At 40.3% G+C, this 26,850-nt stretch overlaps 1 protein-coding gene across 1 annotated transcript in view; it reads left to right on the top strand.

Annotated features, from left to right (window-relative positions):
• Nucleotides 1–26,850, top strand: part of LOC306656559 (low-density lipoprotein receptor-related protein 2-like) — a 244,423-nt gene that overhangs the window by 151,196 nt on the left and 66,377 nt on the right. Inside the window, 15 exon segments of the mRNA XM_079131902.1 lie at nt 3,014–3,309; nt 4,520–5,036; nt 7,816–7,968; nt 8,489–8,659; nt 10,451–10,674; nt 11,900–12,077; nt 13,081–13,277; nt 14,596–14,841; nt 15,516–15,644; nt 16,607–16,726; nt 17,886–18,002; nt 21,417–21,533; nt 22,214–22,351; nt 23,936–24,058; nt 26,227–26,355. Of these exon segments, the coding sequence (XP_078988028.1) occupies nt 3,014–3,309; nt 4,520–5,036; nt 7,816–7,968; nt 8,489–8,659; nt 10,451–10,674; nt 11,900–12,077; nt 13,081–13,277; nt 14,596–14,841; nt 15,516–15,644; nt 16,607–16,726; nt 17,886–18,002; nt 21,417–21,533; nt 22,214–22,351; nt 23,936–24,058; nt 26,227–26,355 (2,855 nt within the window).

Raw genomic sequence — 26,850 nt, 5'->3', positions numbered from 1 at the left:
AGGCATGATGATAAATGGAGCTCGGCACTTAGCTCAGGGTCAAGGAGACAACAGGGAGAGGTAGGTGGGGGGAACTGAGACGTGTGTTCTAGCTGAAGATGCAAACATGGTTCAGCATGCAGGAGTGCCCAGAGGGCCAGACCTTCTGATGTTCTTTTTAAAGGAAAAGTTGGAAATCTGGATTTCCATGCAAAATATTCTGACTTTGAATGCCTCCCCCAAATTTTTAAATTCTTAAAACACTGCGGGTCAAACTGATTCAGCTCATAGCTTGTCAGTTTTGGGGACCACTCCTGTAATGTTCTTTTGTGTTTCTTAGCACTTTTTTCAAATGCACCACTTCAAATGATTTATATTTTCTTAATGCCCTAACTCTTGTCTCCCCCACTTAGCAAATCTTTGGATATAAAGGGAAGGGTAATCCTGATGGACAAGAAAAGTAGTAAGAGCATTAATAAAAATAGGGGAGCCCATGCAGGAGTTTATTCAAGGGCAGGGGTGGTGAATTTGATGTTGTGAGTTTGATAAAGTAAAAATATGTCCTAGGCATTTGGTCACATGGAATGGGAGCTAAGAAAGCTATTGCATGTGCCAAGGATGGTTAAAGGCCACACAGGCATATTGAGAGCTTCAGAACTGTCAGCTCACATCCTTCTGGGGAAGGAGATGGCAAGTTAGAGGAAGCAGGCACAGGATTGGAGCAACAGAATTTCTGGGGCTATTTACTTTAGTGGCAGATGTCCATCAACAGGTGCCGAGGTGCATCTGGGATACAGTGTGGTGTAAATCGCATGTTTATGATGGGGTCCTGGAGAAGAAGAGAAGATTAAGTCATGTTCTGTGAGGGCTGCAAATGACACAGGGGCTTAGGATGATGAGCAAAGATTAGAAATGATTAAAGTAGATGAATAGTAGATAGAAAATGTACTGTATGGGGTGACTGACTCATCCCCTGATGAGGTCCAAGTGGACATTGCCAAATGGCATAGTTTCTGCATTGACAATTGGGAGATATTCAAGAGTGGAGAACTGTTTCATTTTGTAGTGAAAGTACAATTAATAAGCTTTGTTTGTATTTAACTGATGTAGATAAAATCTGTGGATTTTTAAAAATAGTGAAATGAATCTTCTTTTATCCATATTTTCTCTCTACTTGCTCAAGCGTTCTATTGTTATACTTCTCTTTGGTTCTGAATTCAGTAAATAGTTCATCTTAGGTTCATCTTAGTTTTAGGTTTAAGGATATTCTGAAAATCGAGGCATAAGATCTAAAGAATAGAATTCTAGCAGAGCTTAATTTTGGTCAGACTCTGGGTGTTTTCCCTCCCTTTCTGAGTGTTTTGAACTCTGCCTTTGTTCTTTGATCTTCTAGCTGACTTATCCTGCCTGAAAGACTTCTGCTTCATTCATCTTTCCTTTCCTTCTCCCCATTCCTTCTTCCCTCCTGCCCTCATTCCCTTCCCTTCTCTTCTCTCTCCCTTCCTGTTATTTTTTTCTCCCCTGAAATTTCTGAATTGCTTTTGCCCAGGATGTGGCAAAACAGAACAGGAAAAATGACAATAGTAATAACAACAACCAAAAAAAACCAAAACCAAACCCCAAAATCCCATATGCCTGGAAACCTGTGTTATAGGGTTTAAAATAACTTCATGTTCTGTGTGTCTGGAGCACCATTAGCCTCCAAGTGTCCTGTTAATGTGCATCCTCTCGCTTGCTTGACAGAATGTGGCTCTCCTGTTTGGTGCACTGGATGGGATTATTTTTCCTATTGACTTTTCCCCCTTGGCTTGTTACTGATGCTGCTGGAGAACCTGCCTAAGCCTGCCTTTTGAGCAGCTTGCATTAATGCAAGATTAATAACATGCAATTAATAACATGCAAGATTAATGACATGCAATTGTGCCTAAAATTCTGGTGATTTGCTCACTTTGCTAACTTTTGCCCCCTCAGCTGGAAATAAACCAGAGAGAGAAAGGCATTGGTGCATCAAAGCACTCAGAAGTGAGTTGAATAGCTCCCAGAAGACCAAGTGAGGCTGAGCCAGTGTGCTGTGGTCATGGCTTTCTTCATAGGTCCACATATACATTGTGGTGTTAATCATATTGGCAGTGCCCTGAGTCTGTGAATTGCAACTGTGATTAACAGAGCTGATTGTAGGATATTTGTAAAATTGATCACATTCACCTTTGGTGCCTTTTAAGGTCTTACAATATTGTGCCTCCAGCTTCTGGGCCTTCCATAGTAAATAATTGTGAACATTGTCAAAGTTAGCTTTGTCTGTCCTTAGCCCAAATTCCTTGTGAGTTTGCTATTGTCAGCAGAACTTCCTTTAGTAATCATGACTTTTATGGGATCTAGGAATAGTGTGGAGATGAAAGAGCAGTTTGATTCACAGAACTTGAGGAAACTATATGGACCTCAGTCTGGGAATGTGAGGTCCCCAAATAGCTTCTAGGACTACAACATGTCTTCTTCCTTTGTTAGTATTTACATTAATCTACTAATTTTACCTCTTTTCTAGCACCAAAAACAACCCATATCTCATAATAGATGACTGTGAAATTACGGGAGGATAGAAGGGACAGAACTGCCAGTGCAAATATGATTCCAGTTGGAGGATAACGTGTTCTTAGAGGACACACCCAGTGGTCTTAACCTTTATAGTACACAGTACTCACCCTATGAGTTTCCGCTTGGTATGGGTGCTTCTGTCATGGGGATGTTGTCAGTGCAATTAAGCTATCTTATTAGCTAAGGAATATTCATTAGTCTGTCAACCAGGGGAAAACATGAATGTGGTTATTTTTAAAAGCTCTAGATCCACATTTCTCATGTTGTGCAAATACCAAGTGTTTTTGGTGAGGAAGATGAAGATTCCTGGTGGGGAGAGGACCAAGGCATTGGCTGTCAGTTATTGAAGTGGTGAAGCGGGAGCGGGCTTTCAGGTGGATAGAGGAAGAAGCCCTTGGATGAGAGTTGAGACTGGTCAGCCACTCTGGGTCCTCTCACACAGGTGTGATCGGCGCAACGACTGTGGTGACTATAGTGACGAGAGGGACTGCTCCTACCCCACCTGCCAGGAGAGTCAGTTTACCTGTCAGAACGGGCGCTGCATCAGAAACGCCTTTGTCTGTGATGAGGAGAATGACTGTGGGGACGAATCTGATGAGCTGGAGCACCTGTGCCACACCCCAGAAGCCACATGCCCACCTCATCAGTTCAAATGTGACAACGGGCACTGCATCGAGATGGTGAAGGTCTGCAACCACCTTGATGACTGTTCCGACAACAGCGACGAGAAAGGCTGTGGTGAGTACAGCAGAAGACTCGGCAGAAGGAAAGGGGCTGATGTCTTAATGTGGATTCTCAGTCCTTCGAGACTGGCCAGGACTTTACCATCTGTCTTCTGTGTACACATTTCCAAAAGGTCACTCTTGCTTCTGTATCAGAAGACCAAGATTTCTTGGCATTCAAGGCAGACACACAAACATTTTTGGGGAGCTAATTCTTTAGTTAAGCAACCATTAGAGAGAAGAGAAGATGAACAAATATTCAGGCCATTTTTTTAAGAGCACTGCTGAATAAGGTCCCCAATAATGGACAGTGTTGATTGTCTTTGGACCCTTGGAATGACTTGTTGCCTGAAGTGTCCCTCTGCTAGGACTGCATAGTTGGCTCTTCGATTTTGTCCTCAGGTGGATGAATGGGAGAGTTTTAATCTCCTCCTCACCCTTCCACCCTAAGTAAACCAGTCGAGAATTTATAAAGTGGGTACTGTTTGCTTAGCAGCATCTTGAATTCCTGTCTGTGGTGTTTAATCATGGTAGCGTTGTTTTGTGTATGCAAGCATCATCTCTGTGATTAAAAAAAAATGCTTTGAAGGAAAGGTCATATCTTTTCTTTGATTTTGTTTTTTTCTGCTGATTCACTATTCAGTGCTCATAAAATGCATCACCTAGTTGACCCAGAAGTATATAATATGGTAGAAACCATATTCTACCATATTATATACTTTCTACCATATTATATACTTAACACAAAAGTTAAGCACTAGACAGAGAAACTCAGAAAATGCTATAGAAATTTAGAGAAGGGAATGTCTACTACATATGATATTAAAAAATGCAAAAACTATCATTTGCTCTAATACAAGAAAAACTGCCATTAGTTTCTACCAAAGTTTCAAAAACCATTAAATAAATAAAAATAACGTGTATTACTTATATTAGATATTTATACCAAAAGTCTTAGGGAATTTTCTTTTACTTAGTCCTAATTCAGATAGATTCCCCATTAAGTTTTAATTAATTTTGCTGTGCCTAAATGATAGAAACCAAATTCTCAATTGCACCTAATTCAAATGTAAAATTTTAGTTTGATCTCATCAGGTCTCTTCCTAAGCTACTAAACATCCACTTTTATAACCAGAATAAATGGTAGAAATGTTGACTTTGGACTATGATAGTCCATTACTGATATTTTTGATATCAAAATAATAATAACTGTCTTTTACTTACAGGCATTAATGAGTGCCAGGACCCTTCAATCAGTGGCTGTGACCACAACTGCACAGATACCCTAACCAGTTTCTATTGCTCTTGTCATCCTGGCTACAAGCTTATGTCTGACAAACGCACTTGTGTTGATGTTGATGAATGCAAGGAGACTCCATATGTCTGCAGTCAGAAGTGTGAGAATGTGATAGGCTCCTACATCTGCAAGTGTGCCCCAGGCTACATCCGGGAGCCAGATGGGAAGACCTGCCGGCAGAACAGTAACATCGAGCCCTATCTCATTTTTAGCAATCGTTACTATTTGAGAAATTTAACTACAGATGGCTATTCTTACTCACTCATTTTGCAAGGACTGGGCAATGTTGTGGCACTGGATTTTGACAGAGTAGAAAAGAGATTGTACTGGATTGATACAGAGAGGAGAGTCATTGAGAGGATGTTTCTGAACAAGACAAACAGGGAAACAATCATAAGCCACAGACTACCAGCTGCAGAAAGTCTGGCTGTTGACTGGGTTGCCAGGTGAGGAAACACTGATGAACTTTTTCCACTTGGGGTAATATGGATGCATTTAATTCTTCTGCATGTTTTTTTTTTTTTTCCTGCTTTGTATTTAATACTCAAATGGGATACCATAGAACCTAAAGTCTAGTGATTGTAAGAATTTCTGGTATTATTTTTACAGAGAAGGGTATCACAAGAGAGGAAAGAACCCCACTATCCTTACGCCTTCAGTTAACTGGAGATGATATTAAGGACTGATCTTCACATTCATTGGGGCATTCATTCATTTGAAGATGCTGACTGAGTGATGGCAGGCACTGGGGACCTGGAGGTGAACAGGCAGGCACAGCCCCTTCTGTCCTGGAGTGCACAGGCTTGCTTACAATGCTAGTCATTACCAAACCCAGGATGGTCATGAGGCAGAGGATGGCTAATCTGAAATGCTTTTCTTTTTGGATAGTTCTTCCAGAGACTGAGGGTCTTCAAAGTAGGCTGATGCTGTTATAATTAAAACTTTACCTGATCAGGCACACTGCTTAACATCTCTATTGCATATCAAAACTGTCAGACACTTGGCAGCAGAGGCCAGTTGACATTGTGATTAATAGACATGAATCTGTAGGCACTAATGTAAATATTGGAGTTGCAGTCAGCCCAGACCTCTGGGTAGCTTCTTGCCTTGTGACCATCTTCAGGGTAAAGGTCCTAAAACCAGAGGGAGAGTTAGCTGCCTAGTTCTCCCTGAGCAGCTGGCCTGCCATATGCACTCCTAAGTTCTTGGTGAATAATGAATGAAACATTGATGGAATGAATAAGAATATGGCTCTACTCCACATCCAAAAGCACAGTGATCAGTGATTTACAGGAACATAACTAACCATAGTCCTGTTCCTGTCCTCATCATTTGCTGCATTGCAGGGGAAAATAATACTTTAATTCAAAGACACTATCATTTAACCCTCTCTCCCCAAAACTGGTAGAATGATATTTTCCCCTGGGTTTCAGCTCCTTTTCTCTCTACTGTGACATGTTCTTTACCAGAAGGGAGAATTATGTATATGTAAGGTAGTGAGGAAGATGGAGCAAGAAAGTCTGAGTGAGGCTGGGGAAAAATGGCCTAGGCCTAAGAAATCTCAGAAGTCCAGGTGGCTAAATACTCTTTAAAATATGAAAGCTAGAACTCAGTCACATCTTCATTGGTAGGAGACATTTCTAAGATAGAAACTATATTGAAATTAGAAACATTTTTCCCCAACATTAATACAAAAGTCTACTGCCAAAATGAGATTGTTTAATGTCCAAAGCTTTTAAGCTTGACCTACTGATTTTTAAAAGATACCTCCATGCACTTTGGAAGATAGTGTTGGCTCTCAGTCCTCTTAATATTTCCAGTTGTGCAGATGGAGAAGGTCTATATGTTCTTTCCAAGAGTCTGATCACAGGATCACTCTTCAACTGTGGAATGAAGAGAAATCAATGGAAATGCTGGAAACTCAACAGAGTAGAAGTGCCATGGGGTGGATTGTAGCCAATCTACAGGCTACTTCCTGCTCTGCTACCTACAAATTATGCAGCATTGGGGCCTCTACAGTCTCTTCAGGAAAATGGGAATAATAATAGCACCTCCTTCCAGGGTTGCTGTGATCTTAAATAATATAATGTCTTAAAAATTCCTTAGTCTAGGGCCTAGCATTTAGTAAGTGTTCAGTATGTAGCTACCACTATTATTGTTATTCTTGGCAATAACAATACAATGATGGAATCCAGGATATGGATTGTGGTCATCTCACTCATTGGGACTTATTTAAGCAACTTATTTGGTGGGGCATGTCCATTTATTCATTCTCATTTCCTTCTCATCAGGCTTGAAAGAATGGATGCTACTGTCCTAACAATGAAAAGTTCTGACTTCTAGTGTGGTTGGATCAGGGTTTACATCATGCAAAGAGGCCCTTAAGCCTTTTAGAAGGAAACAATTCTCTGTCCAGTTGGTATGAGTGTCAGATCCTAAATGATTCTCCCATTCTAGGGGTATTGATCCTTTGGGAGAGTTATGGATATTTTTAGACTCTGGTAAAAACCACAGACCCTTGATGGACAACACTGAAACACTTGAGCTTACACAGTTTACATCAGTTTTGGATGGTTTTCTAACCCCTAAAGTCCAGGCTTCCATGATTAAGAACACCTACTCTACAGAAAATAAATAGGTTTTATTGAATAGCAATACACTTAGGCCTGAAATATACCTGGGGTAGAAGTTTCTAATAGATTCTAATACATTTCTAAGGCTTCTTAAGTTTGATTGAGTAAAATACATCATAGGGTAAGAAACTCATTTTGCCAGGCTAGTCTGGCTGGGCCATGGTGAGTGAGTCATATCAAGGATGTCAGAATTCAGAGTTCCTTTTGCATACTAGATAAGTCTGTTTCCTTGATTCCACCATTCAAACTATAGTTCATAGCACTCACTTCTGCTTCCCCACCCTCTAAGCCTTGGTACTGCCTGAGAAGGATGCCTTCTGCCAGCCGAAGAAGGTCAAACCAGACTCCTGCTGTGAGGTGTGGCCTCAGAATTCCCTATGTGATATCACCTGAAAGTGGAAGCTATAGCAAACACTCTGGCATCTTCCATTACCTCACTGCAGCAAAGTCAACTCCTGCCCCCGCTCACTTTCCTTTGACTGGGGACATGTGCCTTCTAATAGCGGCCTGTGTGATTCTCAAGAAGCTTGAACAGGAAGTTGGGTGGCTAACCCAAGTGACTCTATCAGTAACTCCTACTTCTCTATTTCAGAAAGCTCTACTGGGTGGATGCCCACCTGGATTCCCTATTCGTCTCTGACCTGGAAGGTCGATACCGCCGTACTCTGGCCCAGCACTGTGTGGATGTCAACAACACTTTCTGCTTTGATAATCCCAGAGGAATTGTCCTTCACCCTCAATATGGGTATTGTCTCCCTGTAATCTCGGGCTCTTCTTTCATGCCCTTATTCCGCCTCTGTTACCAAAAAGGCTGTTCATGTGGCTCTCTCAAGGCCAGTGTCTTGCTGGGATTTATCTTCTGCTTTTCCTGCCTGGTAAATGGTTTAGTATAATGGTAGAAGCGTGGCTTGTTCAAATGCTCCTCATCTGCTGTTCTGTTGTCTTTGCCATGGCTCACCTTTTAACTTTTTTCAAGTTACACATTTTGGCTGCATGCAAAGAGTATTGTGGTAAAAGAAACGCTTCTTTCCTGGATTCTCCATAACAAAGCCACTGAAGCTCACAATTAATCATATTCTTCCTTGAGCATTTCCTGTACCTCATCCCCTTTTACCTCTTCTGGATTATTTTCTGTTAGCTCTCTTTCATTTCTAAGAGGCTCTGTGGGATATAAACTCCTTTTCTCTAAAGGGAGAAAAGCTATGTCATTTGGCTACTGACTTCCTTCAGCTTCCGGGACTGACCCTCTGTGTTTGCTCCCACAGGCACATCTACTGGACAGACTGGACTTACCAGGCATACATTGGGAGAGTAGGCATGGATGGAGCCAATAAGTCCGTGATTATCTCTACCAAGTTAGAGTGGCCCAATGCCATCACCATCGATTACACCAACGATCTCCTGTACTGGGCAGATGCTCACCTGGGTTATATTGAGTACGTAGTAGAAAAGAATGAAACTATTGGGTCACTGTTTAGTGCAGACTCCAAGGCTTGTACTTCCGGTGTATTTGTTCTATGCATCTTTCCACTGGCCCGTGTATTAGAAATCACTTTTGAGTCTGCGTCTATGAAACTTCTCTAGGTAGTTCACTGAGTCCTATGGTATGGTGTGGTAAAAAGAGTGAATTTTTTTTTTTTTTTTTTTTTAATCATCTTTATTCTTTGCAGGAACAGACGGCTCTTTTATTCTTTTTTTTTTTGTGTGTGTGTGTGTGTGTGTGTAATCATAAATTTACATAGAGTAATGTTGTTTGATTCATTCTGTTATTTTTTGACCGGGAAAAAAGAGTGAACTTTGAAATCATACAATCAGGGTTTATAACCTGGTACTTTCACTTTTTTTTTTCTATCTAGAAAATAAGGCTAGTAATCTCTCACCTCAATACCCAACACCCACCTTGATTTCCTTTTCTCTTTACTTTGTTCTCTCCTCCCAATTATATGTTTAATTTCATGGCTTCCATATAGTCCTTGAAAAAAGTAAGAGAACAAAAGTGTTGGAAAGACTTTCCTTAAAATACTTTGGTGCATTTATTGATAAGTTAAATGAAATATTTTGTGTAGTAGCAGGGTCTGTTATCATTTATTCAATATGATAATGCATTGAAATCTTTCTGACACTAGGATAATTTTTAAAATTGTGTGAAGTATTACAATAGTCAGTGAAAATTCTTATTTTAAAAAGGATAACATACATTATTAATCAGCTAGGACATGTTTATTTTGGGGCATGGCTATTTATGGCCCTGATTGGAACATAGTAATGTCTTTAGGTACAGCCTGTTGCATTCAAAAACTTAGAAGTACTATTAATTAAGTACAGCTACGTCAAAGGCCCTTGGAAGTTCCGTCACCTGGCAGCTGTATTCTGGTCATTTGTCTGCATTCTTATCAACACAGGCCAAGCAGGTCTTCGGGTTTTCCTGTGGCTTCTGGGGAAATAGTTTTAACACTGCATGGCTAACATGATCATATTTTTTTAGTTAGTAGCTTATTCTAGTTCTTGTTTGATTTTAGGAGCTGTTCGAAAATTTCAAACTATTAAAATATCAGTATTTTAGAAATGACTTTTGGCATAGACTCATCTTAATGACTGAGACATTGGAACTAAGATGACTTGGAAATTTGGCTGTGACTGTGGATGATCTGTGTTACCTCAAAATGAGAGACTCGCTTCAGAAGTTTTATTCATGCCCCATGGCATGATTAGTACTAAATGTTCTGCAGGCCCATGAGGCATGTTCTTGGGGTTATACTGAGACCCTGTCTCCTACAACAGCTTCACTACTAGAATGTTCTCAAGAGGGTGGGGTTCCAGCTTTATATTGCCATTTCTGGTTTCTTCCAATGATTTCTTTCAATGACTTTAGGAAACGAGAAAAATATCTATCCCAGGAAATCCAAAGGATGCTTAATGGAAAACGTCAGCATAAGAGGTGACCAACCTCCCAAGCCATGCCAGCTGCAGCTACAGGACAGCAGCTGGGGTTAGGAGTCAGTGCTTGTTTCAACTCTGTGGCTATTCCTATTTTTGAAGCATAGCTTTTCTAACTTTCCCATCTTCTGGTCAGTTGAAATACATCCTTTAAGTTTAGCTTCAGTTTGCGTTAAAGACCAGCAGGGTAGTTTATTAAGTGGTTGGTTTGTTTGCTCCTTCATCTTGAGAGGCATTTGAAGAGGGGGTTATCTTCCTCACTGAGGGAGTGTTTCTTCCCACTGTCCCAGGTACTCGGATTTGGAGGGCCGCCACCGGCACACGGTGTATGACGGGACACTGCCTCACCCCTTTGCTATTACTGTTTTTGAAGACACTATTTACTGGACAGACTGGAATACAAGGACAGTTGAAAAGGGAAACAAATACGATGGATCAGCTAGGATGGTGCTGGTGAACACCACACACAGACCCTTCGACATCCATGTGTACCATCCATACCGGCAGCCTATCGGTGAGTGGGTGATGCAGGAATTTGGCTGTAGATTATGTAGTGTCATGATTCCTTCTTGAGGCACAAATTTCATGATTTACAAATATCATGATTTACTCGTGTTTCCTTCAAAAACATGCTGAATATTGGGAGTATGCAGATACCTTTATAATTTATTCTCTAACCCTGGAAAGGCTACTTTTGAATATTGGGGTTTTTTTGTTTTTTTTTTTTGTGGTGCTGGAGATTGAACCAAGGGCCTCACACGTGCCAGGCAAGTGTTCTACCACTGAGCTTCATCTCCAGCTCCAGGAAGGATGCTAATAACTTCTTCTTTTTTTAACCTTTACTTTTTTATTTTTGATAGACTTCATTTTTAAAATTTATTTATTTATTTATTTCAGAATGGCTATTATCAAAAACACAACCAATAACTTCTTTATCATAAAACTTTTCCTATTCTTAAAGAATAATTTGGGGGTTTTCATTTCTTTTTGATAATATTTAATATTTGTTATGTTGCCATAGTTACTTCTTCTAGTTTGATAGGAGGACTGAAGTATTTTAAAGTGAGTTAAAAATATTGTTACCTTTCAACCCTAAATACTTAAGAAAGCACCTTTGTACAATAAGGTGAGGGTGTTATCTGAATAAAGCGGAAGCTGCTTCATGAACTTCTGAAGGGTACATGTCGTTTGTCCCGCTGGTCAGTGGCAAGCGGCAGGAACAAAATAAAAGCATTCAGGTATTTCCTTATGGAAGTTGATATTCTTCATATTATTTTATTAGAAGTTCAGGTCAGTCTTCACCTCCAACAGATGACCCAAAACGTAGTATGGACACTGCTCAGTGTATCCACCCATGTCATTCATGGCCAGACTTTGGCTGCCTGTGTCTTTAGGAAAAGGGAGGCATCTGCTGCACATTAAAACTCTTACTCAGGTTCTGGCACATGAACATAAGCTCCCCAAGGACTTTTAGAAACATGTCTTTTCTAGCCAACATCAGTGAGCATCCCTCACTTCTGATAGCACGTAAGTGCATTTTCTCAAAGCACAGAGTTGATGCTTATATAACTCCACCATCTGTTCTATTTATGAACTTTGGGAAAAGGATAAAACTAGGAAAATGATTTTTCTTAACTCTCTAAGAGGTGATGAGTTGAATGTCAAGGTGGTAACCAGCTAATCCGTACTAGACACTCTCTTTAAGCAAATGGACATTTGTTTTCTTCCTTTTTCCCTAGTGAACAATCCCTGTGGTACCAACAATGGTGGCTGCTCCCATCTCTGCCTCATCAAAGCAGGAGGAGGAGGATTCACCTGCCAGTGTCCAGATGACTTCCAGACCCTTCAGCTGAGTGACAGAACCATCTGCCTACCCACGTGCTCCAGCACCCAGTTCCTGTGTGCTAATGGTGAAAAGTAAGGTGTCCTCTGCCCACTACCTGTGGGTTCCTCAGACACATGTTGAACTAGGAGACTCTAGGGGATGTGAGTTTTCCAGTGAACCAAGGTTTTAGCTAATTACTTTGGTTTATGAGGAACATATCAAGACTTTCAGTCTTCAACTTCAGATAGTTCCTCCCATGAACAGAAGGCGTTTGCTGACCAAAATGATAATACTTATGTAGATAAGTTTTTGTACAGAGGAAGGAACCTATTTCTTAATTCTAATAAATTATCCTGAGTCTTAGGGCCAGAGTATACCTGTTTAAGTAAAATAGCATAGCCTTTGAGAGGGACAGAAGTTCACTGTTTTTGCCACACCTATACTGTGCTTCCTCCTTAGTTACCTATATCCGTGGATCCAGGATTACAGTTTAAGTCCATTTTGATCATCTGTGTTTGGTGTGAGACATGGCTGTAGATTATTTCCGTAACAATGGCTTCAAACCATTGATAATTATGGAGACTGAGTCGGAGAGTGGGGTAGAGAGAGATGTTAATGCAAATCGTAGCATCTAAGATGCAACGGCAGACTATTTTGGTGACTAGATAAAATATCTGAGATTACACATCTAGCATACTCTTCATGACATGTTCACTTGGCAGTTGTTGGGGTCCTCCAGCTTACCAGCCAATTCCCGAATGTCTTATATCTCCTTGGCAGACAATCTCAATCACCACTTCCAGAACCACAGCTCAAAACACACACTTTATTGTTCATTATGGGAGGAATTTAATGATCATTTCCAAAGCATATTTTCAGGGTTCTCAGGTCTTAACAAACCTGTTCTATCTCTTTGAGTTATCTTTTTTTCTGAAAATAAACCATAGTAACTGAGATTTAATGGATCCTCTTGGGAGCCATGGAGAACATGCATGTCATTGCTTGGGATCCAGGGTTGAGTTCTTCTCTCCAGACAACTGTGGTTCACAGCCACCCCTGTGCTTTTCTAGTAAAGTGCTGTGTTTTCTTGTGCAGATGCATTCCCATTTGGTGGAAATGTGATGGACAGAAAGACTGCTCTGATGGCTCTGATGAACCTGCCCTGTGCCCGCATCGCTACTGCCGGCTCGGACAGTTCCAGTGCAAGGACGGCAACTGCACCAGCCCCCAGTCCTTGTGCAATGCTCACCAGGATTGCTCGGATGGGTCTGACGAAGACAATGCTCTTTGTGGTGCGCTCCATTGCTTTATGCCTCTTTTTTCCACTCTACATTTGGTTGTGTACTATCCTGATTTTGTAGAGGTTTCCTGAATGCAATAGATAAAAACTAGTTTAAAGTCTTAGGAGGAAGGTCAGGGCCCACCCTAGGTCTATTTTTACTGGGTTTTAAAAATAAAACTTCTAAGATCTTTAAAGGGCAAATGTTTGAGGTGGATAGTAATTTTCTTTTTTATTATTATTTTTATTTAGCTTTTAAGTTTTTATAGACTGCATTTTGATTCATTGTACACAAATGGGGTACATAATTTCATTTCCATGGTTATACACAATGTAGAGTCATACCATTCGTGTAATCATTCATGTACATAGGGTAATGATGTCTGTCTCATTCCACCATTTTTCATACCCGTCTCCCTCTCATTTTCTTCTACATATTCTAAAGTTCCCCCATTATTCTCTCATTCCCCACCCCCACCCCCATTATATATCATCCTCCACTTATCAGGGAAAACATTTGGCCTTTGGTTTTTCCCACTCCTTGTTTTATACCCAAAGGACCTAAAATCAGCAAACTACAGTAACACAGCCACATCAATGTTTATAGCAGCTCAGTTCACACAAGATAGATTGTGGAACCAACCTAGATGCCTTTCGACAGATGAATGGATAAAGAAACTCTAGTATATATACACAATGGAATACTATTCAGCCATAGAGAAGAATAATATCATGGCATTTGTAAATAAATGGATGGAATTGGAAAATATCATGCTAAGTGAAATAAGCTAAGCCCAAACAACCAAAGACCAAATGTTTTCCCTGATAAGTAATTTTCTATATTGGTGTTTCTTCACCATGTGCTGGGGCATAGAACCCTCCTTGAGAGCAATTTTTTACTTCCATTTTAAACAAGAACTCTCAATTGTAATATTTATTTCCAATTTCACTTAAAAATGCAAAACAAAACAAGACAAATCCCCCAACCCAATACCACAAAGTAAAAATAACACATCAGCATTAGTAATACACAGGAAACTTGAAGACCATTATTCATAGGGGAACAGAGATAGGAGAGATTAGCAGGTTAGGTGATTCAGTCCATGTCTCTCAATTCTGTATACAAGAAAAAGATATTTAAGAACTTGGAAGACAGTAATAGACAAAGGACAACTAGCCCTGACATAGTAGTACTGGTTGATCATAGGCATGTTAGGATACAAGTCCTATGAAAAGAAATTATGATTGAGTTCTCCAAGATCTATTAGAGTAAATTAGGAGCTTTCTTTCTTGATGCCATCTAAGATGATAACCAAATGGCCCCCTTGCAGAGAACCACCGGTGTGAGACCAATGAATGGCAGTGTGCCAACAAGCGTTGCATCCCAGAGGCCTGGCAGTGTGACACAATAAAGGACTGCCAGGACAACTCAGACGAAGACAGTTCTCACTGTGCCAGCAGGACCTGCAAGCCAGGCCAGTTTAGGTGTGACAACGGCCGCTGTATCCCTCAGACCTGGAAGTGTGATGTCGATAATGACTGTGGAGACTATTCCGATGAGCCCATCCATGAATGCAGTATGTTTCTTGGAGAAAACTCCCTGCATGACCAGCGCAGGAAGAACCTTTCTGTGCATCGAGAGGGGACATGGAACCCCCTCACTCAGTCCTGTGGGAGGCTCCCTCTGGGTCCCCCCTGCAAACTCTGGCACTGGGAGGTGAAATCTAGTCGAATGTCTTTCAATTTGCTTCAGAAAACTGTAAGACATTCTGTTCCTGAAGTTGCTGCTGCTGCCTCTTCATGCAATGAGTGTCTCACCATCCAGAATATAGTAATAAGGGCTTACCTTTTGTATATCTAGCACTTCTCACTTGAGAAACATGAGACAGGGAAGGTTAGGGTTAACCAGGCCCCATTCTACAGATGAAGAAAGTGAGGCTTATATTAAGTGGACAGTCAGTGGCAGTAGTTCAACTCAGTTCAAATCTTTTATTCCCCCACAAAGTTACATTATGGAATAAATGAGGGGTACTGAGATAATGAGAAGTCTGAGGACTCTGTTTTTCTGCTGTGGGAAGCAGATCGCACTTAAAACAGACGCGTGTTGACAGAGTCAGTCTGGTTGGTAACATGGTCGTTATGGCTTATCAGCACTGCGTGTCCTCAGTATGACAAAGGAAAGGTGTTTGGGGTGGCATTTCCTAGCAGGACTGACACTTGGACCTGACTCTGCTGTCTCCTCTCTTTTCAGTGGGCTCTGCCTACAGCTGTGACAACCACACAGAGTTCAGCTGTAAGACGAACTACCGCTGCATCCCACAGTGGGCTGTGTGCAACGGCGTAGATGACTGCAGGGACAACAGTGACGAGCAGGGCTGTGGTAGGAGCGCTGCAGGGAAGGGGGAGGGGACAGGAGCACTGAGTGTCCAGTGCCGTTGTTCCATAAGAGATGAGAGTGTTTTCCCCACATCATGTTTCCTTTGTTTCCTTGAGAAAGGATTGCTCGTTGATTCTTCTAAATGGCAGGTCGCATTCTTTAGAGTTATTAGAGAAATTTAATTTATAGCATCTGAAATGACATCCAATCCCAAAGGATGCTATAATTGAGAAAGACATTATTAAGATGTTATGAATTCGTGTGATTTCTCCAAATGTAGAATCCTTATTCAGACTTCACAAATTTAAATGATTTCTCTAATCTTATAGATTGATTTAACTTTGTGGAAAGGGGTGGGGAAAAGACTTGGTAACTGTCTCCCAAGAGTAGACTTCCAAAGTAGAATATTTCTTATTTAATAATTTTCATATTCTGAGTGTTCTTTCTGACTTTCCATATCATCTATTGGACAGCTGTAATCACTTAGGCAATACGAAAAGAATTTATGGGCAAAAGATCAAATAAATTAATAAAAGTTGTCAAAAATCAGGCAAGTGTTCTAAGTTGGAACCAGTGTCTGTGAGTACATGTATGGTTTAGTTGGAAGAGAGGTCAGGAAGGTAATGGGTTATTTTCATAACACTGAGTCTGAAACACTAAAAGCAATGTGATTAAGGTATTCTGTTGACTACCAGTATCATTTTAACCTCCCTTACCAGTTCTTTGTTGCAAATTACAAACTAGATGCCAATTTATTTTTTGGACAGTTTCAACAAAAGGGACTGAATCTAGCTTCAAGCAGTAGGATGAGTTCAGGTTAGCTGAGAGGGATTTGGACAATAAATGGTGCCTAAAGAATGTGGTAACATAATTCTCAGACTGTCTCACAAGCAAGCCAGGAAGGACTACTTTGTGCATTTCTTGACTGGTGGTTTATGGAGTCTTTGCGATGCTGTGCTTTTTAGAGGCAATGACATGCAATCCTTTGGGGGATTTCCGCTGTAAGAATCACCACTGCATCCCTCTTCGCTGGAAATGTGATGGGCACAATGACTGTGGAGACAATTCAGATGAAGAGAACTGTGGTGAGTGTACTTAAGTGTCACCAGGACAGAGGGGTGCTCTTTGTCCACATTCAACCTTGAAGGGTGGCCCAGCAGCTCTTTGTGCTGGTTGGTGCATTTCTACTTGCTCTGATTATAGACAGAAGCATCTCTTCCTAAGATGCTTATAATTAAGCTATGGGGGGAGGGTATTTATTGAAATCCATCTTTTGACTGCTGAATTTCTTATCTTCTTTTCTAGAAAGAACTTGAAGTCATTTATGATAAATGACTAATGTAGTAAGAAATAGAAAATCAGGACCAAGAGAAGTAGAGGAAGGAAAGGTGCTGGCCCTAGAACCCACTTCCCCAGCTCTTTCCCCAAAATGGCCCCATAGCAGAGAAGAGAAAACTCATGTTTGGATGGCATCCTTCCTGGGGTAGCTGACTCTTTTAGGGGGGATCATGGTTAAATATCAGGCCAGGCTTTAGTTCCCCTTTACTAAGTGGAAGTGTGACTGCAAGGAATTGGACAGGGAAGTTGAGGAAAGAAAGCCCAAGGGTTGGATCTCACCAAACTAGGTGGTTAGACCAGAATAATTGGGTGTGTTTTGAAAATTTAATGAAGACCCATTCTGAGCATTTGTTATTGACTCATAATATATATTCAATTTCAAATTTTCTAATAGGAAATACATTTTATCTTTGGTTACCTTTTGGAAGTAACAAGTGATCACCATTTGCCATTTGCAGTTGAGAAAATTAGGATGTTGATTACACCTGCAAATTCCAGTCAGCTCGAATCTTCTTATGCAACAGGGTGATCCCATTGCATAATTATTTGTTTTAAAAAATTCATGTTGAATCTTATTAGAGATTACCTAGGTTTGACCCCCAGCACCAGAGAAAGAAAAAGACAGAGAGAAAGAGAGATTATCTAAAGCTTCATGAATTAAAAAACTATTTTAAGATCCAATCATATTTGGATAAACCTCTTAAAGGCCATTGTTTACAGACTTGAATTGAGGCAGAAGGTCTAGTTTTGGAAGAGGAAGGACCTGCCCTCGCAGACCTCTGGGACCTGGGATGCAGATGTGCAATGGGCACTAGGGGAAGGTCAGGGAGGGGTGACTAGCTCCCAATCCATCTCCTTTGTGTGACTCCCTGAGCACACAGATGGCTATGTAGCTTTCTCTTTCAGTTCCCAGGGAGTGCACAGAGAGCGAGTTTCGATGCGCTGATCAGCAATGCATTTCTTCTCGATGGGTTTGTGACCAAGACAATGACTGTGGGGACAACTCCGATGAGCGGGACTGTGGTAACTGTCAAGGGTTTTTGAGAAGCATGTGATAGACTCTCACACTGTGATAGCAGGGACTGCGAACTAGTGTTGATAATGCTTTTTAGAGTAAAATGACTTTTATGTAATTTATGTAATATATAAATCTTAGCATAACATGGTATATTGTGCTCTGCATTTTCTATGCTTTTTTTAAACTTATAAGTGTTTAGATCATAAGAGGAGAAAATATGAAACCATTTCTAAAATTTTTTATTTCTTCTTTGTAGTTGTATATGACAGTAGTGTGTATTTTGACATATCATACATACATGGAATATAACTTCCCATTTTTGTGGTTGCACATGCTGTGTTATTACACTGGTTATGTATTCACATATGAACATAGAAAAGTTCTGTCCACTTCATTCTACTGTCTTTCTGATTCCCACTTCCCTACTCACCTCTGTCCAATCCAGTGAACTTCCACTCTTCACTCCCCTTTGCCTATTGTGAGTCAGCATCTACATATCAGACAGAATATGTGGCCTTTGCTTTTGGGGATTGGCTTATTCACTTAGCATGGGAGTCTTCAGTTCCGTCCCTTAGCAGAAAATGCCATAATTTCATTCTTCTTTATGACTAGAAAATATTCCATTGTGTTTATATACCACATTTCCTTTATCCAATCATATGTTGAAGGGCATCTAGGTTTTTTCCATAGCTTAGCTATTGTAAATTGAGCTGCTATAAACATTGATGAGGCTGCATCACTGTAGTGTGCTGATTTTAAGTCCTTTGGGTACATGCTGAAGGGTGGGATAACTAGGTCATATGGTGGTTCCATTCCAAGGTTTCTAAGGAATCTCCATACTGCTTTCCAGAGTGGTTGCACCAATTTGCAGTCCCACCAGCAATGAACAGTTGTACCATTTCCCCCACATCCTCATCAACATTTATTGTTACTTATATTCTTCTTGATAATTACCATTCTGACTGGAGTGAGATGAAATCTCAGCATAGTTTTAATTTGCACTTCTCTAATCACTAGAGATGTTGAAGTTTTTTTCATTTATTTGGTGATTGTATTTCTTCTGTAAAGTGTCTATTCAGTTCCTTTGCCCATTAATTGATTGGGTTATTTGGCTTTTTGATGTTAAGTTTTTTGAGTTCTTTATATATGTTGGAGATTAATGCTCCATCTGAGGTGCAGGTGGCAAAGATTTTCTCCCATTCTGTAGGCTCTCTGTTCACATTCTTGATTGTTTCCTTTGCTGTGAAGAAGCTTTTTAGTTTGATACGTATTGATTCTTGATTTTACTTCTTGGACTTTAGGAGACTTGTTGAGAAAGTTGGTTCCTAAGCCAACATGATGGAGATTTAGACCTACTTCTAGTAGGTGTGGGGTCTCTGGTTTATGCCTATGTCTTCGATCCACTTTGAGTTTTGTGCACAGTGAGAGATAGGGATCTAATTTCATTTTGTTACATGTAGATTTCCAGTTTTCCCAACACCATTTGTTGAAGGGACTGTATTTTCTCCAATGTATGTTTATGGCACCTTTGTCTAGTATAACTAATTATGTGGGTTTGTCTCTGTGTCTTCTATTTTGTACCATTAGTCTTCATGTCTGTTTTGGTGCCAATACCATGTGGTGTTTGTTACTATAGCTCTGTAGTATAATTTAAGGTCTGGTATTGTGATGCCTACTACTTTGATTTTCTCACAAGAGGATTGCTTTGTCTATTCTGGGCCTTTTATTTTTCCCAAATGAATTTCATGACTGCGTTTTCTATTTCTCTGAAGAACATCACTGGAAACTTTAATAGGAATTGCATTAAATCTGTGTAGCACTTTTGGAGGTATGGCCATTTTGACAATATTAATTCTGCCTATCCAAGAACGTGTGAGATCTTTCCACATTTTAAGGTTTTCTTCAATTTCTTTCTTTAGAGTTGTGTAGTTTTATTGTCAAGGTCTTTCACCTCTTTTGTTAGATTGTTTCCCCCAAAATTTTTCTGAGGCTGAAAATTTTTCTGTGAATGAAATAGTTTTCCTAATTTCTCTTCTGGTTGTTTCATCACTGATGTACAGGAATGCAATTGAATTATGACTGTTAGTTTTATATCCTGCTACTTTGCTGAATTCATTTTTGAGTTCTAGAAGTTTTCTAGTGAAGTTTTTGGGTCTTATAAATATAGATTCATGTTTTTGGCAAATAGGGATAGTCTGGGTTCTTCTTTTCCTATTTATATCACTTTAATTTGCTCTAGCTAGTTTCCAGGACTGCGTTGAATAGAAGTGGTAAAAGAGGACATCCCTGTCTTGTTCCAGTTCTTAGAGGAAATGCTTTCAAATTTTCTCCATTTAGAATGATGTTGACCTTGGGTTTAGCATATATAGTTTTTACAATGTTGAGGTATGTTCTTGCTATCCCTAGTTTTTCTAGTGTTTTGAACATGAATGGATGCTGTGTTTTATCGAATGCTTTTTCTGCATCTATTGAGATAGCATGTGATTCTTGTCTTTAAGTCTATTGATGTGAAAAATTACTTTTCTTTTTTTCTTTTTTTAATTTTATTTTTACAGATTGCATTTTGATTCATTGTACACGAATGGGGTACAACTTTTCGTTTCTGTGATTGCACAGAAATGTAGATTCACACCATTCATGTAATTGTACATGTATATAGGATAATGATGTCTGTCTCATTCCACTATCTTTCCTTCCCCCATCCCTCTCTGCCTCATTTCCCTCTACACAATCCATAGTTCCCCCCTTCTTCTCTTACTCACCCTCCGCTTATGTATCATCATCCACTTATCAGAGAAAATATTTAACCTTTGTTTTTTTGGGATTGGCTTATTATTTTCATATGTTGAACGAACCTTGCATCCCTGGGATGAACCCCACTTGATCATGGAGCCCTATATGAGGCCATATTTAAGTCTCATTTTAGTTTAGACGTTCCTTAGAGCAATCTTAAATCTACTTTGGCCTTGTAAACACACACACACACACACACACACACACACACACACACACACACACAGGTCTTCCTACTGTTGCACAGAAGGTCACCCTGTGTAGAGTTTAGAATACTGAGAGGGGAATCCTAAACACCAGGTGATTGCTACAGCTTTTTACTGATTACATGTTGGGTGTGAGGAAAATCAGGGAACATTGAACATTGGAGAATTCTGCTGTCTGAAGAAAAGCTGAAGATCTGGAGATGAGTTAATTGTGGTAAGATAGGTACATCCATCTCCCTGTTGAGCTGGGCAAGTGTGAGTTTGAGAGTTTATTCACCTGCCAGCCACAGCTGAGTGTTTGCTGTGCACCACTCTCAAGGGTTTGGGTAGGAATGTGATGAAGCACTTGCCACTCTCCAAGTACCTAATACTTGTCTGAAAATGACAAGGCCTCCAGGAATGACAGTCTTTTCTCCTCAGAGCTGAGGACCTGCCATCCTGAACATTTTCAGTGTGCCAGTGGACACTGTGTGCCCAGCGAATTGAAATGTGACGGAAGAGCTGACTGTTTGGACGCCTCTGATGAGTCCACTTGCCGTAAGTCCCTGACACTTGTGGTCCTGCTTACCTGAGCATGTGCATCAGGTGATGAGACACCTGTTAGCTATTACTCCTTAGATTAAAAGACTCCGCATCCACTGGTAATTATCAATTCACCTGGAGCCTGGATCCTTATATCCCTATATTTCACAGTGGTATTCAAGAGCATCTCATTGACAATATCTTTTATATATATTGGCAATATTTTATATATATATAAATATATATATTTATATATATAGACACACACACACACACACACACACACATTCTTTTAGGTGTAGGGGGACCCAATACCTTCATTTTTATGTGGTGCTGAGGATCGAACCCAGTGCCTCACATGTGCTAGGTGAGTGCTCTACCACTGAATCCCAACCCCAGCCCTGACAATATCTTGAATAGAGAATATGTTAAATCATCTGTGCTACCAAAGTGTCTCTCTTTTATTAACTACTATACTAATCATTAATCAGACTAAAAGCATTTCAGATAAAAAAGATTCAGGCAATGAGTAGACTAGTATAAAGAACTTGAGTTGGATGTTCCAGGATGAATTAGGAAGAGCAGGCTGTAATGGAGAACTGAGGGGGAAACAGCAGGGGAAAGCCTTCCTGAGTGAGTTCCTTTGTCTTATGTTTTGATTGTGTCTCCCCACACCCCCCACCCCCCATCTATAGCCACTCGCTTTCCCAACGGTACATACTGCCCAGCTGCTATGTTCGAGTGTAAAAACCATGTTTGTATCCAGTCCTTCTGGACGTGTGACGGCGGTGACGACTGTGGCGATGGTTCCGATGAAGAACTTCACTTGTGCTGTAAGAGGGAGGAGAGCTGGCTGAGAGGAAGTGGTGGTGTCTGGCGGAATCCACTGTTTCTTACATGCAGTGTGTGATTCTGGGGGACAGTTTTGCAATTTTTGAGGACAAGACATATGATCAGTATTGGTGCAATATCACGTGGTCTTCCTGCTTCAGTTCTCTAACCTGAGAACACTGGGCCAGCATCAATGGTTTTAAATGTTTCGTGGCCTTAGAAAACAATGTCTTCAGAAGAAGAAACTCAATGTGCATAAGTAGAGGCAGGTCTGCTGTGCTCGAAGGCGAGGAGGGGCAGGGGATAGATTGTGACCATTCTGCTCCATTCCACTTTTAGCGCCCCTTGAAATACCCTCTCCACATTCCTAGAACTTCCTGGAGCACTTTAGAAACTTTTGAGACTTTGTCCTTAAAGTTACTTCCCTTTAATGTCATAATTCAAGGCCATCAATTTCCCTGTTGTTATGTGATGCACATTTAAGTTTCCAACCAATGAATTACAGGTATGGGGCAGAATCAATGGGGGAAGACTGTCCTGGCCTCACATGTCCTGGCTTTAGCCTTGGTTCAGCTCTAATGAGGTGGAATCTCCAAGGATGGGGCCTGACGTGTATTTTTAAAAGCTCCTTACCTTTTTAATTTAGTACTTTGGTTGAACACTATTGATTTTAACAAAATGAATGAAAATAGAAATTACTTCAGTCAACTGGCCACATGCTGTGAGTCATTGTAGAAAAGCTAGGATGTTAGTTCTCGAAGTGTCCTTCCTGGACTAAGAATGTCATTGTCACTTGGGAACATCTGAGAAATGAAAATTCATAGATCCTACCAGCAGTGGGGCTGATAGTCTATGCATGAACAAGACTTCCAAGTGATTATGATGCAAGCTAAAATTTAAGGACATCGTGTAAGTAAAATTCCCGATACAGGAGAAGGGTCCCCTAGAAACCTTCCCACTGGAATGCTTATGAGCTAGCTCCCAGCCTGACTTAGCTACAGGTGGCTTCTGAAGTTCACTTCGCCTCTTCCACTCTTTCTTACACTCATGATTCATTTTTAGCCAAACCTTTGATTCTTTAAAATGATAAATCAAAGTATTTCCTTCCCTCCCAGAAAATTTCGAGTGTATACATTGTTTTGTCACAGTGGCATTTCGACACTTTTTTGCCATCTCTTTCATTGTTGAGAACTAGCTGTTTCTTATTTTGTTTTTAGCTTGGTGATTCTTGGAAAATATATTAAGCCATGTGAAGTTTTCAAAGAAGTCCTTAGCAAGTAACTTTTCACAAGCCAAAATTCCACAGCTGGTAAAATGATGTTTTGGATAGGCAGCGACACACCTTTTTAAAAAGATGATCAACACTGCTTCCAATGTTGCACCAACCGTTCACAGCAAGTAATTCTTGGCAAAAATTGGTGCCAGTGCCTTGGTGTGTGCTGGATACTCACAATGTATTTGCTTATTGATTTAATCAAATGAGCAAATGTCTGAGTGAACGAAACAAGCCTATGCTGGACCGATGTGACAGTTTTAGATATTGACTTTCATCTTCTCTTCACTTGTGATTTAATTTTTTTTTTCAGTCAGTGTTCCCTGTGAAACGCCTCATCGTTTCCGGTGTGACAATAATCGCTGCATTTATGCTCACCAGCTGTGCAATGGCATGGATGATTGTGGAGATGGAACCGATGAAAGAGAAGAGAACTGTAAGAAAAGGGAGAGGGAAACACGAAGGGTCCCCATCCCAGAAGGGACTCTGTGTCAGGGAGCATTTTGACAACATTCAACTTTATAGCATATAATCAATTCCCAGAGTGGGATAAAAGTAGCAGTAAACTAATTCTTCCCAAAGAGCAGAGTTTTAGGAGTTTTAGTACTTTTAGCTGCTATCCATCACAGATATGTGTCCATCCTAAGTTATACCACCAGGAGCACATGATCTTCCTCAGTGCTAAGACAAAGAGAGAAATGGTGAGGACATACAGCTTTTTAACTTCCCAGGTCTAGAAGTGACACATATCACTTGAGCTTGCAGTCCATTGTTCAGAACTAGTCACATGGCCCCAATCTACCTGCAAAGTGCGTTGGGAAATGCAGGGAAGTGTCTGGATATTTAGTGAGCACCAATTGTTTTCATCACTATTTACCCCTGTGCCACAAAATATCCCTTTATGCTTTTTTTTTCTTCCCCTCACACACACTCTTAATCCCTCCCTATGGGACAAATCTCATAGTCTCATTTAATAACTGAAACCTAGGAACTCTGGGTAATGAACCTTAGTGACTCCATCAATTTCAGATGGGGTTCCTCTTGGTGTGGAGACCCATAAACTAATAGCCTTATTTTATCTACCACCGCAGATAGTGGTAGAACAGAGGAATCATAGTGGAAATAAATGCTTCCATTGGAATGAATGAATTCATGGCTGCTTGCAATCACAGTCTTTATCAGTTCTGAAACACCACAACTCTGAAATGATGTGTGCGTGTGTCATGGTGGCACCTGTTGGCATAGGTCTGATCTGTCTGTTGTCCTGGAGGAATTAGTAATAACACTGCTTTCACTCTCAAAACTACATTGGCATGGAGAGTACATGACAGGGCCACCCTCTGCAGATACTGGGAGAGGCCCCTACAGGTGGCGGAGCTGCTCTGGGAGAGGAAGTCCTATACCATTGTTCCTTATTGATCTTGTTCTACCTTTTATCAGTTTTTCCTAGTCCATTTTCCTCTTCAAATGAAGAAGGAAGGGGGAATATCCCCTCCTTAGGGATGGTACAGTTTTCTAAACTTGCTTTTTATTTGTAGAAGGCTGGGGACTCAAGAGTGTTTTTAAAGTCTGTCAGTCATAGTATTTTGGTTTATTTGGTCATCAGTATCTCTCAGGAACTAGCAGGCATTTGACCTTCTTGCTTCCAGTCAGTTCTAAAATTTAATGACCTCACTCAGTGTTCCTTTTGAGACCTAGCCCTTAAATTTGCCTTATTTCTTTGCCTGCCTTCTGTTACACACCTTTGTATCAACCAATAGTCACTTATATTCAGGCCATCTAAAAAAATAGTCATTTTATCCATCTAAGATGTTTTACTGGGACTGTGTGTTTTAAAACCTTTTAAACATCAGACTTTTAGTTAAATTTCCAACACTTCAAATTTTTGGACTTTTTTTCTTTCATTACTAATCAACAAATTTCCCCCTGAGCTTCTCTCTTTCTTATACTAGCTGGCCAAATTCAGGTAATGGCAACTAGTGTACATTGCTACCATTCTGTCTTCTCACCTCTTTCCTTAGATTGTCAAGTTCAGTAAGCATACAAGCTACCTTCTAGATTTTCTGTGGTATAGCTTTACTGAATGCTTCTCCATTGCAGAACACACATCTCCATCTTTTCTGCCTCCAATATCAGTTTCCTCTTTGTTTGCCTTCTGACTGTTAAGCCAATATCAGATATTTTAGGTTCTTGCTTTGAAAATACCCTTCTTCTCTCATCACTCTGCTGCAACCAACACATTTCAAAGTCTCAGTGATGAAACATAACAGAAGATTCATGAGAAGGCAATTTGTACAGCTCTTCACCCTTGGCTCTGCCACCTGCCACACATGGTTTCCAAGGTTGCTGTAGGAGCATAGAGACAGGAGGTACATGGGCTTTTAATTCCTTCTGCTCAAAGGTGACACATGTCACTTCCAACTCACCACTGGCTAGAACTAGTCCCATGGACATGGTTCCAAACTGGATGAGAGGAAGACCTGAAACTGTAGGGAAGTGTACATTTATTTGGTGAGCAATAACTGTCTTTGCTACAGAGAGAAACATCTTTTTTCACAGAAGACATTTTAACTTTAACTTATTTAACTTGTTCTTAAATCACAGGTAGAAAACCAACCCCTAAACCTTGTACAGAAAATGAATTTAAGTGCAGCAATGGAAATTGCATTTCTCAACAGTATGTATGTGATGATGTTGATGACTGTGGTGACCGTTCAGACGAAACAGGCTGCAGTAAGTTAACCTTATTTTTGTACTTCATTGTGGTAACTTAGTTTCATCTAATTACAGCATACACTAACTTAAAGTGGGTGATAACCACATACTTCTCTTGAATTTACTTTGTGCTTCAACCTGCAGTCAAGCTCATAGCTCCTTGTTACTGAGTATTTATCCTGTACCAAGACTTTATGCTAAATATCCTACAAAGGTTATCTCATTTCATTCTTGTAACACTCTTAGGAGTTGGATATTATCCGCCCCCCATTTTTTTTTCCAGTACTGGGGATTAAACTCAGGGCCTCACTCATGGTAGGTACACACTGCACCACCAAGCTACATTCCCAGCTCTATTTTCCTTTTTAAAAATATGCAAATGAAGAAACCAGCTTAGACATTAAATAAATTGGTCATGTCTCACTGTTATTAAGAGATCGTATCAAGATTTGAACTCAGGTCAAACTGCAAGTCACATTTAGAATGAAGTTATAGGAAAATCCTCAAATTTGA

This window comes from Sciurus vulgaris (assembly GCF_902686455.1).
Source record: "Sciurus vulgaris genome assembly, chromosome: 3".
Lineage (NCBI taxonomy): Eukaryota > Metazoa > Chordata > Mammalia > Rodentia > Sciuridae > Sciurus > Sciurus vulgaris.
This window is presented reverse-complemented; position numbering and strand designations above follow the sequence as displayed.